The sequence below is a fragment of the Amorphotheca resinae genome (genome assembly GCF_003019875.1).
Source record: "Amorphotheca resinae ATCC 22711 unplaced genomic scaffold M430scaffold_1, whole genome shotgun sequence".
NCBI classification, from domain to species: domain Eukaryota; kingdom Fungi; phylum Ascomycota; class Leotiomycetes; order Helotiales; family Amorphothecaceae; genus Amorphotheca; species Amorphotheca resinae.
In genome coordinates this window covers 2,235,885-2,250,705 of record NW_020194471.1, presented here as the reverse complement: position 1 = coordinate 2,250,705, position 14,821 = coordinate 2,235,885, and the positions used below count along the sequence as shown (strand labels likewise).

General features: G+C 49.0%; 7 protein-coding genes across 7 annotated transcripts; 3 read left to right on the top strand and 4 right to left on the bottom strand.

The window, feature by feature from the left end:
* The first annotated feature begins 217 nt into the window (after window positions 1–217).
* On the top strand, window positions 218–2,294 carry M430DRAFT_63035 (hypothetical protein). Its single transcript, XM_024869029.1, has 4 exons — window positions 218–506; window positions 559–624; window positions 672–1,077; window positions 1,136–2,294. The coding sequence occupies exons 1-4, from the start codon at window positions 365–367 to the stop codon at window positions 1,902–1,904; spliced, it is 1,383 nt and encodes a 460-aa protein (XP_024725360.1). The 5' UTR covers window positions 218–364; the 3' UTR covers window positions 1,905–2,294.
* A 146-nt stretch (window positions 2,295–2,440) lies between these two features.
* M430DRAFT_131754 (hypothetical protein) lies at window positions 2,441–4,590 on the bottom strand. Its single transcript, XM_024862206.1, has 4 exons — window positions 4,230–4,590; window positions 3,850–4,138; window positions 3,013–3,797; window positions 2,441–2,963 (listed from the first exon to the last, which is right to left on the bottom strand). The coding sequence occupies exons 1-4, from the start codon at window positions 4,410–4,412 to the stop codon at window positions 2,454–2,456; spliced, it is 1,767 nt and encodes a 588-aa protein (XP_024725359.1). The 5' UTR covers window positions 4,413–4,590; the 3' UTR covers window positions 2,441–2,453.
* Window positions 4,591–4,965: 375 nt separating this feature from the next.
* M430DRAFT_55278 (hypothetical protein) lies at window positions 4,966–6,208 on the top strand. Its single transcript, XM_024868531.1, has 3 exons — window positions 4,966–5,236; window positions 5,288–5,797; window positions 5,850–6,208. Exons 1-3 carry the CDS (start codon window positions 5,070–5,072, stop codon window positions 5,920–5,922), a joined length of 750 nt encoding a protein of 249 aa, XP_024725358.1. The 5' UTR covers window positions 4,966–5,069; the 3' UTR covers window positions 5,923–6,208.
* Window positions 6,209–6,400: 192 nt separating this feature from the next.
* Window positions 6,401–8,291, bottom strand: M430DRAFT_269090 (hypothetical protein; the record flags this gene model as incomplete). The annotated part of the gene is made up of 4 exons (XM_024865471.1): window positions 7,699–8,291; window positions 6,762–7,634; window positions 6,619–6,712; window positions 6,401–6,561 (listed from the first exon to the last, which is right to left on the bottom strand). Exons 1-4 carry the CDS (start codon window positions 8,041–8,043, stop codon window positions 6,401–6,403), a joined length of 1,473 nt encoding a protein of 490 aa, XP_024725357.1. The 5' UTR covers window positions 8,044–8,291.
* Window positions 8,292–8,644: 353 nt separating this feature from the next.
* On the bottom strand, window positions 8,645–10,194 carry M430DRAFT_55277 (hypothetical protein). Its single transcript, XM_024868530.1, has 4 exons — window positions 9,759–10,194; window positions 9,560–9,702; window positions 9,412–9,498; window positions 8,645–9,354 (listed from the first exon to the last, which is right to left on the bottom strand). Exons 1-4 carry the CDS (start codon window positions 10,036–10,038, stop codon window positions 8,698–8,700), a joined length of 1,167 nt encoding a protein of 388 aa, XP_024725356.1. The 5' UTR covers window positions 10,039–10,194; the 3' UTR covers window positions 8,645–8,697.
* Window positions 10,195–10,434: 240 nt separating this feature from the next.
* M430DRAFT_32411 (hypothetical protein) lies at window positions 10,435–10,761 on the top strand. The gene has a single exon (XM_024866165.1). The coding sequence runs from the start codon at window positions 10,588–10,590 to the stop codon at window positions 10,741–10,743; it is 156 nt and encodes a 51-aa protein (XP_024725355.1). The 5' UTR covers window positions 10,435–10,587; the 3' UTR covers window positions 10,744–10,761.
* Window positions 10,762–11,091: 330 nt separating this feature from the next.
* On the bottom strand, window positions 11,092–13,378 carry M430DRAFT_32410 (hypothetical protein). Its single transcript, XM_024866164.1, has one exon. The coding sequence runs from the start codon at window positions 13,319–13,321 to the stop codon at window positions 11,312–11,314; it is 2,010 nt and encodes a 669-aa protein (XP_024725354.1). The 5' UTR covers window positions 13,322–13,378; the 3' UTR covers window positions 11,092–11,311.
* Between the last annotated feature and the right edge of the window lie 1,443 nt (window positions 13,379–14,821).

The window sequence follows — 14,821 nt, the reverse complement described above, 5'->3', positions numbered from 1 at the left end:
ATGAGAGGATGTAATGCCACTACCTTATCGACAAGAATATCGACAAGAAAACGGAAGTAATCCAGCGTGAAGAAGGTTTGAGTTGCCCTATCAAAGCGGCGGGGACAACGCTTAACCCGATTAGATAAGCATTGCGGGGTACGAAAATATTACCGCATCTGACCGCCTTCCCACCAGGACATAAGGTACCTTAGGTTAAATCCTTTTTTTACTTAGATTTGCAGACGCTCAGAAGGAATGCCTCTTTCTCTCGACAGTTGAAGAAGGGCCACCGTCTTTAGAAACATCTCTCCTTTGCGCGTACGATTCCCGCGGGTCTACCACGTCTTTGAAAACCACGCTAGATCCGCCAACTCTGGACGAGATGGCGGGGCTTGAAGCCATCAGGTATGAGAGGGGTAAGCTTGAGGTCCTGGACCAGCTGAGACTCCCTCATGAGTTTGTCTACGACCAAGTATCAACGTGCGAGGAGGCTTTTGATTGCATAAAGTCGATGAGAGTGAGAGGTACACATGGAGATGAACCAGCGCAAGGCTTTGCTTGCTGAAAATTACCCAGGTGCCCCCGCCATCGCAATCGTGGCAGCGCTCGCACTTGCCGTGGAGTTGTTCCACAGGAAAGATGGTAAGAGACAAAATCTCGTAGTCAAGATGTTGGCTAAGTAAGCACAGGTGCCAAAACGAAGGACGAAACTCTCAAGTTCATCAATGCCCGCCTTGACTATCTCAAAGGCAGTAGACCCACCGCCGTCGACCTCTCCAACGCCATTAAGCTTCTCAAGACGAAATCTCAAGATGCCGCCTTGGCCTCCAGCACCGCAGAGCAAGAAACTCAGTGTGCCAATATACGACAGGCTTACATTGAAGCGGCGGAGAAGATATTGGAGGATGATCACACTACGAACTTGGCCATTGGAAGATACGGGGCGGAGTACCTGAGACGACAGCACGAGCCCGCAACGACTCCCACAGATGAAAAGGAACAGTCGAGATTTTATACCACGAGCCCTCCTGGCACCCAAGGGCTTCCCCCAAGGACATACAGGAAGCTGAGTGTCTTGACGCACTGCAACACGGGGTACGCCATCCCCCTATCCCTCGCCAGCTCTCCAGAACTCAAAGCTAACCCGTCGCAGATCCCTAGCAACGTCTGGTCACGGCACAGCGCTAGGAATAATCCGTAGCCTCCACAAGATGAACTACCTCGACCACGCCTATTGCACCGAGACTCGGCCGTACAACCAAGGCTCGCGCCTCACCGCCTTCGAGCTCGTCTATGAGAAGATCCCCGCCACGCTCATCACCGACTCCATGGTCGGCGCCCTCTTCGCGCGCAAGAAGGAAGAGATGAACATCTCCGCCGTCGTCGTCGGTGCCGATCGCGTCGCCCGCAACGGCGACACCGCCAATAAGATCGGCACTTACAGCCTCGCAGTCCTGGCCAAAGCGCACGGCATCAAATTTGTCGTCGCCGCCCCGACCACCAGCATCGATCTCGAGACGCCCTCGGGTGCCTCGATCAAGATCGAAGACCGTGCCAAGACGGAACTCACGCAGATCAGCGGCGCCGTCGTCGATGCCAACGGCCAGGTTGACGTGACCAAGACGGCGCGCGTCGCGATCGCCGACCAGCGCATCGATGTCTGGAACCCCTCGTTCGACGTCACGCCCGCCGAGTACATCGACGCGATCATCACGGAGCGCGGCGAGGTGGTGCGCAGCGCGAAAGGCACGTTCGATTTCAAGACCATCATGCCGGAGCGCTGGAAGGCGCAGGTGAAGGAGGGCAGTGATGAGGGCCAGGCGACGCAGCTGAGTCAGGTGTCCTCCAATGGGCTGCAGACGCCGAGTAGCAGCGTGCTGAGCGAGGAGAGCGTTATGCAGTTCCAGATGGAGCATATCTAGACGATGGGGACTGTCTCTTTACATGGCATGGGCATGGTTGGTTATGATGAAAAGAAAAGAAACAAACAAATGAAAAAGATAAAAAAAATAGAAGTCAAGTGGCTTAGACGGATGGATATTGGATAAATTTTCTCGATATCTTTATATTAGGAAGCATAGAGTATCTAGATCAAGTGATTAATTGCTCATGGGAGCGACAGGAAAGATATTGACGCTGCTAGACGGACTACAGTACGTCGCTTACGAGCAAAATAAAGGGGCTGCTACAACTTCGCAATCGATGACTTGGGAAATGACCAGGCTTGAATGGGAGAGGTTGAGATAGGAGGGTCACATCAGTTTCACTTTGCTGCAGAAATATATCAAAGAACCATTTTTTTGTCGCTCCTAAAATACATGCTCGGAAACCATGTGCTGGAACAGTTACTAGTAAGGTGGTGGAAGTGAAGATGTTTAATGACGACCCTTTCGGATGCAAACATCATAACCAGACCTGCCAACCCCCCGTACCTTGATACCATTTCACGCCAATGCATCCCATTCCCCTCTCTACGAGGTGCTCCTTGTAGAACGCTTCGTAGCCTCCTTCGCTTGCTCTGTTCCCGAAGCCACTGCCTCCGCAGCCTTGTCTTTGGCATTAGTAGCCGCTTCCTTCGCGCTGCCAGTAGCCTTCTTGGCTGGGGCCGGGGAAGAGCCGCTCATGCTGACAAGACCGACGATGACTGCGATGATGGTAACGGCAAGAGCGGCAAGACCACCAGCAGCCTCAGGAACGAACTTGATAGCTTGGATGGGGTCGTTTTGGGCGATAGTGAAGAACAGGTCGAGCTTCTCCTTGATGTAGAGGACTGGGTCATCCATGAAGACGAGATCGGATGGGGATCGGGGTGGCTGCTTCTCATCTGGCTTGGGCTTCGATGCGAGTTCAAGTTCCTCTTCAACGGGGTGCTTCTTGAAGAAGGTCTCGTTAGCAAACTTCTCAGCGTCCTCGATTGAGTGGCCGATGTAGATGTTGTCGAAGAGGATATCGCTCTGCATGGTCCAGATCTCGTAACCAATCTAATTCATGTCAGCAAGGTCCTATGAGTAAGAGTCTCATCTAACTTACGGCTCCCATAGGCTCAAGGTTAGCTGGGGTCTTGTCCTCGTAGTAGTCTGGGTTCTTGATCTTGCGAGGAGCCCACGGGCCCTTGTATGCTGGGTTGTCAATGTATGGTGCGGTCCACTTGCCCTTGTAGGCTGGGTTCTTGATCATTGGCTTCTCCCACTTGCCGCATCCTGAGACCTCGTCACACTTGGGGTTGGGGACGGATGGGGCCACCCAGTCTCCATCTTCCTCATCATCCCAATCCTCTGGCTTTTCAGCCTCTGGGTCGGGAATAGTGAGAGGTTCGTTCTCAAGCCAGTCTTCTGGCATAACAGCTTCCTCGTCGACAATCTCAAAAGGCGCATCCTCATCCCAGTCTTCTGGCTTCTTTGCATCAGGGTCTGGAATGCGGGCCTCATCAACCCAAGTGTCTGGCTTGGTGTCCTTGGGGTCATCAATCTCCTTAGGGGGGTTGAAAGCGGGAGTGAAGTCTTCGAGCAGGTTGGCCTCCTTAACTTGCTTACCGTTCACCTTGATCACGGCAGTGTTGTTGGGGTGGATGATCAAAGTGTAGAGCTCGGATGTCTTGACAATCTTAGCCGCTGGGGGGGTCTTCAGATGCTTCTCCTCATATTCGCCGGTCTTGGGGTTCTTGTGGTTGATGATAAGATGAACCTTGTTGGTGGATCCACACTTATCGGGACCGAACATAACGACATAAGGAGATGCGTTAGAGAACTCATCCTGGTGGAGAGCCTTGTTGTCGCGGAGGAGTTTCATGTAAGCACCACCACATTCAAGACCATCTACATCCGAATTAGAATGCGACACAATATGTGCTCATGCGACTATACTTACTTTGAAGCTTAACCTCATATTGAGCGACGAGGGTCTTGCCCTTGTTGTCAATCTTCTTGGGGAATTTGGCCGAGATGGCATGGTGAGCAGCTGCGTTCTTGACGACCAGGCCCTTGTCACCCTCCATACCCTTGAAGACATGGGGCTCCTCTACCGCCCATTCTCCAACATATGCCCACTCCTCTTCCTTGGCAGAGCCCTTCGTGTCCTTCTTGGCATGGGATGGCTTCCACCGTTCCTCCCAGTCGTCTGTGAATTGCTCGATGAAATCGGCCTTGATGGTTGTGGGCTGCGTAAGATGTGGTTAGTCAATTGCCTTATAAAATATCATACAATTCTTGATGAGAGGTGTTAGGTGGGGAGGTCTCCTGGGTACTGACAGTGAAGGTTGGCAGTTCAATGCCGGTAGAGGTAGCAGAAGCTGAGGATTCTGCTGCGGAAGCATCGCTGGCTACACTGGAGACAGAAGAGCTAGCTTCGCTCAGGACAGACTGGGCATCTGCATTGACGGATCCCGCAAGCAGAGCCGCAGCGGAGAGAGCAGCTGCAGCGTGGAAACGCATAGCTGCAACAGAAGAGAACAGATCCGATCGATCAAATTAAATGAAAGATAAGAAGAGTCTACTGTTCAAAGGAGACTTGCGAAAGGTAGGGGGGTTCAAGCTACCAGAGCGTGGGAGGATAAAGAAGAAGAGACGCGAGGTTGACAAGATGGATTGTTGTTATTTAGCTGCGCGGGAGCTCCTAGGGAAAGGTGGCCTTTTCCCTGCCAGAGCTTCTGCGGGATTCTGCCGCTGCGGATGGAGAAATGATGTTCCGTCAGGAGAATTGTTAGTCCGTAAGCCTAATCCCAGGACTCCTGTACAGTTGTTTGAAGCACGGTATGAAAGGCCAGCAATATTGGAATAATTTCTCCAAGTATTCACATCCTCAGACCCTTCAATGTACAGCAGCAACTGGACAGCTTGGACAGTGTCTGGGGAGGCAATCCGCATTGCTGTTTCCTCCCTGTGATATTCGAGAGCCGCGTTGCCCTTAGAACTCTATTTCCCCACGTGGGTAATATGCATGTCCAGGTGGGTACGGCTATCGATTGCGAAATCACCGAAATCTTCTTGCAACTCCATGAAAAACCTCCACTACGAGCACTCACGCATACACGCACACATTATACAGACTGATATCCCCTCCCCTTGTGTGCGATTTCAAAGATTTTAGACATGGCACCTGTGGAAAGTTCCCAGGAGTCCGCCCACGACAACAATGACCATCTTGTGAAATCCGACGACAGCCAACACCCCGCAAATCTCATCCCCGAGCTCTGCAGGAAGTTCTGGACCTTGGGATGGGTTACTGGCACTGGTGGAGGAACAAGTATTCGAGACAAGTATGCGCAATTCCAGAACCGCCCAGCTGGATGAATGCTTACTGCCTGTAGTGATCTCGTCTACCTTGCTCCCTCTGGCGTCCAGAAAGAGCTCATGAAACCCGAAGATATTTACGTCCTTGAACTCTCCAAACAGACAGATCCCAAGAAGCGCGTCTACCTGCGCTCCCCGCCAACTCTCAAACCATCACAGTGCACCCCGCTATTTATTGCAGCTTTCACGAAGCGCAATGCTGGATGTTGCATTCATACCCATTCACAATGGGCTGTCCTCGTAACCCTTCTCCTCGAATCTCGGCCCCTGAATACCAACGTCTTTGAGATAAACAACATTGAGCAGATTAAGGGGTTTGGGAAGGGATACCAGAAGCTGGGGAATTTGGGCTATCACGATACATTGAGAATTCCCGTGATTGAGAACACTCCACACGAGGAAGATCTCACAGAGAGCTTGGAAGAAGCTATGGATAAATACCCTGACACATACGCGGTGCTTGTAAGACGGCATGGTGTCTACGTCTGGGGAGAGACAGTGCACAAGGCGAAAACGCAATGTGAAAGGTAAGTAAACTATTCCTTTGGGTCATGATCTTGTCGCTCACGCCTTCCCTAGCCTTGATTATCTTTTCCAATTAGCGATTGAGATGAAGAAGCTTGGGATCCCCTGGTTGAGCGATATTCCCTGATCACAGGGGCACTTGTCTCATCTCATGGGTACCCATTACTTTGACTAGGAGAGGAGAGCGGATCGATCCATGGTGAGGACGGTATCAATACCAAGAGCTTCTTTTGGCATCTTGTGTCATTTATATTGTTATTTCCATGTGCTTCATACCCAGAATATTCCGGTTCTCCCACAATGCTCTCACAATACACCGAGGCTTGCATGGACGCTTCCTCAATATGAAGGCAGTTTAGCTCTCTGTTACACTGTAAATGCTCGCCTCTGGCTTATTACGATTCCAAACGTCCCACTTCATCATACTTCAGAGCTTCATGGATCCTCATAGTTTGAGGAAGAAATTGTCTATCTGAAAAGTGATCGATGCCAATCTCTCCTGAGAATATCTGAAACGCTCTATCAAAAAGTTCATCTAAAAATTTCCGCCTGAAAGCTTCCAAATGCCTATCCATGATATGTTATCTCCCTCCGTATTCCTTTTCCTATCTGTCTACCGATGGCCCATTCCGGCGTCGATGAACTCGACGTAATTCTGCCATTATCAAGCTTGCCACAACGTACGATGCTCCGGCATAAATCTGTGGGTAGAGAAATTCCCGCTGAGCACCTGGGCGCCTTATATATAGTCCAATGACTTCAGAGACTATTGAGCAAATTGATTAGTTAGTTCGATAATCATGACACTCTTTGAGTTACTTACAAGTTGTTGGTAAAATGATTGCTATCCAATTTAATGATAGAAGTGATGGCTGGTCTATGAGTCCAACTAGTTCTGCTGCTACAGGGCCAACTGTCTAAGAAAGCGTTAGTCACTTACTTTCCAGTCACGGTAAGAATACTAACCACCCAAAAGACACCAAATACTGGTCCATTGACAAAGGTAAATAGTATACAGGTCCAGTAAGACGTCGCTGGCACCCAAATCGCAAATATGGATAGTCCACAAAGGAGCGTTAGTGTTCCGGCAGTCTCAATGCGACCAAATCGATCACTAATAAGACCGACAAACGGTCGCCCTATAGCTGTTCCTAGATTGAGGAATGCGGTAACGGAAGCCGCCTGGACATCACTGAGTCCAATAGAGTGTGCAAAGTCTGAAAGAGAGAATAGCAGGACAATGTGTCCTAGCATGGAGATAAATGCCCACCAAAGAAGCAACCAAACGTCGTAGCGACGTAACAATTTCATATCGAAAGCACGATTTTTGGGCAGAACGTGCTTGTTGCGACTCCGTATCAAGCATGTTGCGAGCAGGTTGATGGTACCCGATACTGCACCTATTACTCTCATTGACCAAGCCAGACTCAGATTACTGATCATGACTCTCGCCGCAAGGGAGAATATCAGCCCACCAATCCCTAAGCCTGCGGAAGATACGCCATATACCAAGCTGCGACGCTTGTCGAACCATTGAGAGAGAACACTCATCGTTGGAATATATAGACACCCTACTCCGAAGCCAACCAGGATTCCTTGGGTGAGAAACAATTGCCAGATCCGCTTTGCAAACGATGCAGTGATCAAGCCAGTTGTTTGCAAAACGATGCCAACCAGCATTGGGATATGGATGTCGAACCGATGGACGAGCTTCATTACAAAGGGAGCTGTCACCATTGCCATGGAGAAGTTCAGACTGCCGATCAGAGCATAGTCTATAGTCGTGCCGTCGACAAAAATGTCGTTGTTGACATAATAGGAGAGGTAGATGCCGTATGACTGTTGGCTTGGGTTTTAGCACTTGTACTCTGGAAGGAAAGGGCTATTCTGAAAAGGGGCTTACACCAACGACACCCCAGGTGAAACAATTGACGAGGAAGCATGCAAGGACGCAGACCCATCCATATCCACCATCTGGCACTTCATCTTGCTGTTCGACGTCTTGCGACTCAACTCGTGAAGAACCGGTGTCTTGCGACTCAACTGGTGAAGATTGGGTGTCTTGAGATTCAACCTTGGAAGAACCGGTGTCTTGAGACTCAACCTTTGAAGAACCGGTGTCTTGCGACTCAACCTTGGAGGATTCGGTGTCTTGCGACTCAACCTTTGAGGATCCAGGGTCTTGAGACTCAACCTTTGAAGATCCGGTGTCTTCGGCCTGCGGGTTAGGCTTTGTACTCATTCTCATCACCTATCAGACAAGTTATGTGAAGAAACTGTGTCTGATCTTAGGTAGTTGTGGATATGGATGTGGTTATGAATGTGCTGTACAGATAGATCTATAGATCCAGAGGTAGTCGAGATCTAGGCAGGTAAGTGAGAAAGAACCTAGGAGAAGCAGCCTGAGAAAGCGAATCAGTTCCTATATCAAATCAAGAGTTATCACTATTCAAGTGAATGGGGTTCTTTGTTCTTGTCACTTTTCAAAAGCCTGCTATTGTCTAGATCTATATATTGGTATTGTCACTTTTGAAGCTATTGTCAATATAAGGAAGGCATGGTCGTGGACAATCTGATGTTGTAGATGGTATTCCTTTTCAAGCAATTGTTAATACCAAGCATAATACCAAACAGATTTCTCCACGAAAATGCCACAAGAGAGGCAGTACAGTTGCTGATATCAAGCTTCGTACTGAACAGATCGAATGGCAGGTTTTAAGGGCTTGCTGCCAAGCAGAGCTAACTCGCATACGATTCTAGCGAATGAGTGTGTCGTAATTCATTATTATACATTTGTTTTTCTAAGATCTATTGAATTTTGAAGCTATTGTATTCTATATACAATCTTTGCCTAGCAGGCGGGTATTATTGGGAACTGACGAGCAATATTTGCTTGCTCTACTTAGTCTTTCCACCGTCTTCGCTTCCCTATGTACTTCACAACGTATACAAGGCCCAATAAAACCGGTACCTCTATTAACGGCCCCACAGTCGCGGCCAGGGCTTGATCGCTATTTGCTCCATATATCGCAACAGCGACAGCAATAGCAAGCTCGAAATTGTTGCTAGCAGCAGTGAAGCTCTGTGTAGCAGCCAGCTTGTAGCCGAATCCTAGCTTATGCGTGATAAGCAGAGTCAGGAAGAAGATGACTGCAAAGTACACTATTAAAGGCGCAGCGACTCGAACGACGGAGACGATTTGATGAACGACTCGACGACCCTGGGAAGCGAAGAGGACTAGGATGGTGAACAGGAGTCCAATCAGAGACCATGGAGATAGCCATTTGATGAACACCTCGTTGTACCATCTTAGACCGGCAATTTTGCGAATAATGTACCGGGTTACGATTGCTGCCCCGAGAGGGATACCGAGGAAGACTGCGACGCTCTTGGCGACGGTGGAATATTCGATGGACATGGTGCCTTCAGCGCGGCTGATGACCTTTATGAAGAGAAGGGCGAGGGGTGCATAGAGCACCATTTGGAGGATGGAGTTGATGGCCACGAGAATGGCGCAGTACTGACTATCGCCTCCTGCGAGACCCGTCCAGATGAGAACCTGGATATGAAGTTAGATGATAGAGTTGGGCCGGAACGGTTGGGCAAGAAGACTTGCCATGGCAATGCATCTTGCAAGTCCCACCAGGATGAGGCCCTCACGAAGTTCCTCCTTGTCCGGAAGAAAAGCCCATGATAACCCCAACTATACAATGATTAGCAGTGGCCCCATAGCATTGTGACACGGTTGAGGAGGTACTGCATACCATGAGGAGAGGAGCAATGATCCAGTTCGCTATTATACTGAATCCTATCTGGACCCAGATATCCCGTTCTCTGAAAACATGATGCAGAGTCTCAAACTTGACTTTGCATAGGATAGGATACATCATAACCAGCAATCCAACAGCTACGCATACATCAATATCCTGCAAACTTAATTCAAAAGGACCAAGAGCAACTTACCTATCGGCACAGACACCCCTACGAATGTACCCTTTTGCAAAGCAGGGCCGGTATTAGGCACAAAGTTGCCCAATATGATCCCGATAGCCATGGCCAGAAAGATCCATACGGCAAGGAAGCGATCCAACCACCCGAGACCTTTGAATGCAGACGTTTTGGATTCTTCAACATGTTCTTCTGTAGGCTGTTGCTTTTCGATATCTGAAGTGGTTGGAGAGACATTGGCTTGAGCATCTGGAGGACTGGTCTCCATCCCATCACAAGGGAGGACGTTTGGCATGTTGACTACCACTTAGTGGACTTGTAGAATTCCGTATGCATGAAACAGAAAATAAAGTAAAAACTCTTGCTGGTCCTGGTAAAGGAGGAGCTGCAGAGAAACAAGCGCTGGAATTGATTTGGAAATCCATCTTGATGCCCGCTTGGGAATGAGGACTTATATAGGACTCGCCTTGTCTGGGCAAAGACTTTGGGGAAATATCGAAGTCAACTCGCCCGCGCTGCAAAAGGGCGACCGGGGTAGCTCTGGCCAATGGGGAGCTCCCGGTGACATTCTCGTTGATGCCTTACCAGGCCACAATATCAGGTTTTCCAGACCGCATGATAAACTCTTGACTTCGATAGAAGCAGTGACATGTCTCTTGGAAGCATTATAAATCTCAGCCAAGCAAATAATAGGCAGAATAGCCAATAGTGATTCCCTTGTGTCAATTAATTCAATCTTTTTTTGCCCCTGTGAACCTCATCCTCTTCTTCCAGTTTCCCTTTGCCTCCTCCCTACCTCTCTTCACTTCTATTCTTTCTACACAAGCTCCAAAACTGCCTATACATGATTTCCAATCCCTGGATTCCAGACTTTATACAATATTCCAGAATTCCAGAACCCCAAGCACATCATATGCTGTCTGGATTTGCCATGAAAGATCTAGCTTGGCCAAGACGCCAACCCCCTAATCCGAGACGGACTTTTCTTTTGTGGCTGTAGAGACTTTTGAAGAAACCCCTTCTGTACTTGAAGGATTTCGTACGGTCTGGTCTTGGAATAACTGATCATCAGGTATGTCTTCTATTTACCTGAGAGCACAGCCCTCCTAAATATCAGGACATCTAGGACTTAAACAAGCCCCTTCCAGCCCAGATCCTCTCTCTCACATAACCCAAGCAGTTCACTATATTCGCCCTGTTGCGAGAAGGTGGAGTAAATCTGCGACCGCGACCCATCCTCCTTCGTACAGCGTGGGATTCAGCTCGATGTTAAATGCTTCCTCTTAAAGAGCGCGGTTCGTGAACAGTAGGATGCTTCGACGATCATGTCGAAGAGCGAGTCGACTCCGAATACCTGAAGGGGGCATTGCTAGCTGAGGCTCACGCTGGAGACAAGATCATCGGACTACTACCAGCAGGAGACACGAACACAACGGAGGAAGCATCTTGCTACTCCGACATCTAATTGTTTTGTCGATATTGTAACATTACTCTATTCGTGGCTCATAAGCGTTCGAAACCCGGTCATGATTTCCAAGGATATGTTCATAACTTCGAGACGATATGCATCATTCATCACTGTCGTCTTCTACAACTCTCCTTCTCTTGGTCCTGCGATCCGATATTGGCCTCTCAGTGTCGTCGGAATCCTCCACTAGAACTCGAGACGAAGCCTTTGTCTTTCCGCTGAGTATTTCCGCTATATCAGGCATATCGTCATTTGTATCCTGGGTAGCCGTAAGCTGAGTATGCTCGTAGGGCTGCTGCACCGAACTGGATGGCGGCAGGGACGATAGCGTAGCTGGAAACTTTCTCGTGGCGACGGGAGATGAAGAACTAGCCAAGAAATCTTTTAGACTTCCAAGATCTGATTCATCTTCCGAAGGCTGTTCGCTTCTTGAGAGATCATCGCCTTCACCCTCGCTTTCAATAAAAGTCGAACGGTGCCCGATCTCATCCTCTTCACTCTCGCATTCGTCTGCTGAAATCGAGACTGCTCGCCTTTTAGTTTTCTGACGCTTCGCTGTTTTAGTGGATGTCCGCTCAATATCGCTTTCATCATCTGAAATAGCCCAGGCTCGTCTCTGAGGCTGTTTCTGCTTGGCAGGTGCAGCTCTTTCTGTATGATTAGAAGCATCGACGGCATCATTTTCATCTTCCACCAGTGACGGTACTGTCCAAGATATACCAATTGGCTCTGTGTCCCCGAAAGGCTTCACGTAGCGATCCTCAAAAGTTTGGGAGTTGGCTAGTGTTTTGAAGATGCGGACGCATTTCTTAGTAAACTCCCCATGAGGAACGTTGACCGTGGGAAGAAGTGATCGCTGAGCTGCTGTCTGAGATGTCATACTGGGCATCTCTACTTCCTGCAAGTCATTTCCGACAACGTTCTGAAAACGCCTCTCCAGCTCTTTCACCTCCATTGGCCCAAGCAGGACAGATTCAAGGGTAGGAATTGGTTCTAATTCAACCTCACTGTCTTTCTTGGACTTCACGGTAATCCCTAGATCGTCCAAACTTCTATCCCCTGTGAACTTCGATGCAGTTAGAAAACCCGTTTCCACCCCATCTGGCATGTGAAACTTTTTGGCCGGCTTCTTTCTGGGTTTAGTGGGCTTCCGTCGCTTGGGTTCAGGCATCGATGTGTCTTGCGTGTTTTCGACTGGAATCTGGATCATGCGTTTATCGACCACTGGGGTGCAGTCTCGCGGGATTATCCGTGCAGAAAGATCGTGTCGAAAATTAAAACGATCTCCGCTGCTTATCATCTTCTGCATTTGCTCGTAGTTGTCCTTGGATTTCATATAACTTTCTTCTTCCTTGCCTCGCATCAAGAGTAACACAATTTTCCCAGCCCTCTTCCTTCCCGTTCGGCCCATCCGTTGTAGCATGCGAATTGGGGAGGTTGAAGCATCATAACACACAATTAGATCAACCTGCCCAATATCCAAGCCCTCCTCACCGATCGAGGTAGCAACAATGACATTGAAGTGCCCAGCCTTAAATTTTCTGATAGTTTCAAGTTGTTTCGCCTGGTTCATGCCCTCAGAGCGCTTCGAGTCTGCCTGCCCAACAAATACTGAGGCCCTAATCATTGGGCCATGCCTATTGAGAACTCGAACTATATCCTCGGCGCTCTCTCTGAATTCAGAGAAGACAATGACTCGAGTGCTTGATGGCGGAGCACCTTCTGGCAGTCTTCCTTCACCAGCATCAAGGAAGTGGTTCAGTATTGTATCGCAAAGATATGTGAGCTTCGGGTGGCCAATAAAATCCGGTTTGCTTAACCATGTTTGGATTCTATCCATCATCTTCTTGAAATCGGGGCTTTGAACGATCTGTGTCCTATACTTTCCTCCTTTATTTCCGCCTTCTACCTCTTGTCGAAAATCCTGGATCGTAGAATAGAATGGCCCAATCCCATGGAAATTGAGCAATTTAATGCCGTGTGCTACACTGGCAAGAATAGTAAACAAGCTATTCATCATGCCTTTGACTGCAAAATTGGCCCTCTTGCCGGCATCAGACATGAACCATGCCTTCTTGGCTTTGATTAATCCGTACGCTGTCAGAGACATCGGATCTTTGTTCCAATAGGCGTTTTGGCTACATAGTTGGTTCACCAGTGGCTGCAGTGCCTTGGAGAATAATTCCTTCACCATGATGATTTCATCTGATGGGTCGAGGAGAATCGCATCTATATCTCGTTGGTGCACAAACTGCCGTATGTCGATAGAGTCCTCGGTTCGAATCTCCACTTTGGCTATTTCCAGGCCGTCTATTACCTCCTGGACTGCTTCCACACTCGAGCCAGGTGTGGCAGTTAACGCAAGTATGCGAAAGCTTTGGTTGAATCTGCGTATGAATTGCACAACCTTGACGTAGGCGTATTCACCGGTAGCTCTGTGGGCTTCATCAACAACAAGAAGCACAATCTTCTTGGGATCAGCAATGCCAGACGATAAGTCATTGATGAGAGTTTGTGGCGTCATGAAGAAGACTCGCTTTGCCTCCCATTCCTCAGCTCTTAAAGCCGGAGCCTGGTCGCCAGTAAGCATGGTTGTCGCTGACCGTGGTAGACCCACGATATTGAAACAAGCGTCAACTTGTTGCGCTACTAAAGGTTTTGTTGGAGCCACGAAAACAATTTGAGCATCTTTGGTCCAGCGAAAATAATTGAGCATGATTGTGGCAGCAATGAACGTTTTCCCAAGTCCAGTTGGAAGAGCGACAAGTAGGTTATTGAAAAGCCCATTCTTGACAATGGTGTACTGGTAGTCACGTATCGTGCCAAGATTCGTAGGATAGACCCACGTCTTCAAAGCTTCTTGGTCTAGAACATGATGTGTGGGAGGTTCAGGGGGTTTATCTGCTTTGAAATTGTATCCCTTCTTTGCCTGCGATGCAGAAGGTGCCTCTTGCGCTCGACCTCCGAAAAGAGTCGTCTGACGAAGGCCATTTTGGGGAGCTACAAGGCGCGTTTGAGTAAATGATGAGGAAAGTGATTGGGGAGGTGGACTTGGAGATGAGAAGGCATCAGAGGGCAGGCCTTCTAACTCGCGGGAGAGGTCTTCGTCTTGTGAGAGGCCGCCAATTCGTCTGACTGGCGGATTGGATCCAGAAGCTTTCGGCGTAGATGTAGCGCTTCCAGGATTTGTGGAGAGGAATGGCGATTTAGGAACGACTTGGGATTTGGGAGGTTCAGGTCTTGGCCTCTTAAAGATCGGGCCGCTGATTCTGTAGGGGCTCGAATCCGGAAGACCTTCTGCTTGTGTGGCCCCAATAATCTGAACTGGCGGTACCTCCCTCACGCTGTTGTGGATCTTGTATTTCCTCTTCCTGGATGATTCCTTCACGACTTCGTCATCGCCAGATACGCCACTCTCTCTTCGGGGTATGCGTCGTCTGCAATCTTCGATATCGTCGTCATCGCCATGATGTGCCGGCAGAGTTTGAGAAGGCTGGCTGAAAATTTCGATCAGATCTTCATCTGCGATCTCACCGTAGTCCTCCTCATCAGTGGCCGGCATCCTTGACTTACATTATTGTCGAGTCGTCGTCCAGTCGCGTATCACGAT

Coding starts and splice junctions, on each gene's coding strand:
- M430DRAFT_63035 (XM_024869029.1), top strand. CDS start 365: ATGGCGGGGCTTGAAGCCATCAGGTATGAGAGGGGTAAGCTTGAGGTC. Junction 507..558: donor AAAGTCGATGAGAGTGAGAG/GTACACATGGAG, acceptor AAAATTACCCAG/GTGCCCCCGCCATCGCAATC. Junction 625..671: donor GTTGTTCCACAGGAAAGATG/GTAAGAGACAAA, acceptor AAGTAAGCACAG/GTGCCAAAACGAAGGACGAA.
- M430DRAFT_131754 (XM_024862206.1), bottom strand. CDS start 4,412: ATGCGTTTCCACGCTGCAGCTGCTCTCTCCGCTGCGGCTCTGCTTGCG. Junction 4,139..4,229: donor TTGAACTGCCAACCTTCACT/GTCAGTACCCAG, acceptor CATCTTACGCAG/CCCACAACCATCAAGGCCGA. Junction 2,964..3,012: donor ACCTTGAGCCTATGGGAGCC/GTAAGTTAGATG, acceptor GACATGAATTAG/ATTGGTTACGAGATCTGGAC.
- M430DRAFT_55278 (XM_024868531.1), top strand. CDS start 5,070: ATGGCACCTGTGGAAAGTTCCCAGGAGTCCGCCCACGACAACAATGAC. Junction 5,237..5,287: donor GGAACAAGTATTCGAGACAA/GTATGCGCAATT, acceptor TACTGCCTGTAG/TGATCTCGTCTACCTTGCTC. Junction 5,798..5,849: donor GCGAAAACGCAATGTGAAAG/GTAAGTAAACTA, acceptor CGCCTTCCCTAG/CCTTGATTATCTTTTCCAAT.
- M430DRAFT_55277 (XM_024868530.1), bottom strand. CDS start 10,038: ATGCCAAACGTCCTCCCTTGTGATGGGATGGAGACCAGTCCTCCAGAT. Junction 9,703..9,758: donor AGGGGTGTCTGTGCCGATAG/GTAAGTTGCTCT, acceptor ATGTATGCGTAG/CTGTTGGATTGCTGGTTATG. Junction 9,499..9,559: donor TCATTGCTCCTCTCCTCATG/GTATGCAGTACC, acceptor ATCATTGTATAG/TTGGGGTTATCATGGGCTTT.
- M430DRAFT_32411 (XM_024866165.1), top strand. CDS start 10,588: ATGATTTCCAATCCCTGGATTCCAGACTTTATACAATATTCCAGAATT.
- M430DRAFT_32410 (XM_024866164.1), bottom strand. CDS start 13,321: ATGTCTCTGACAGCGTACGGATTAATCAAAGCCAAGAAGGCATGGTTC.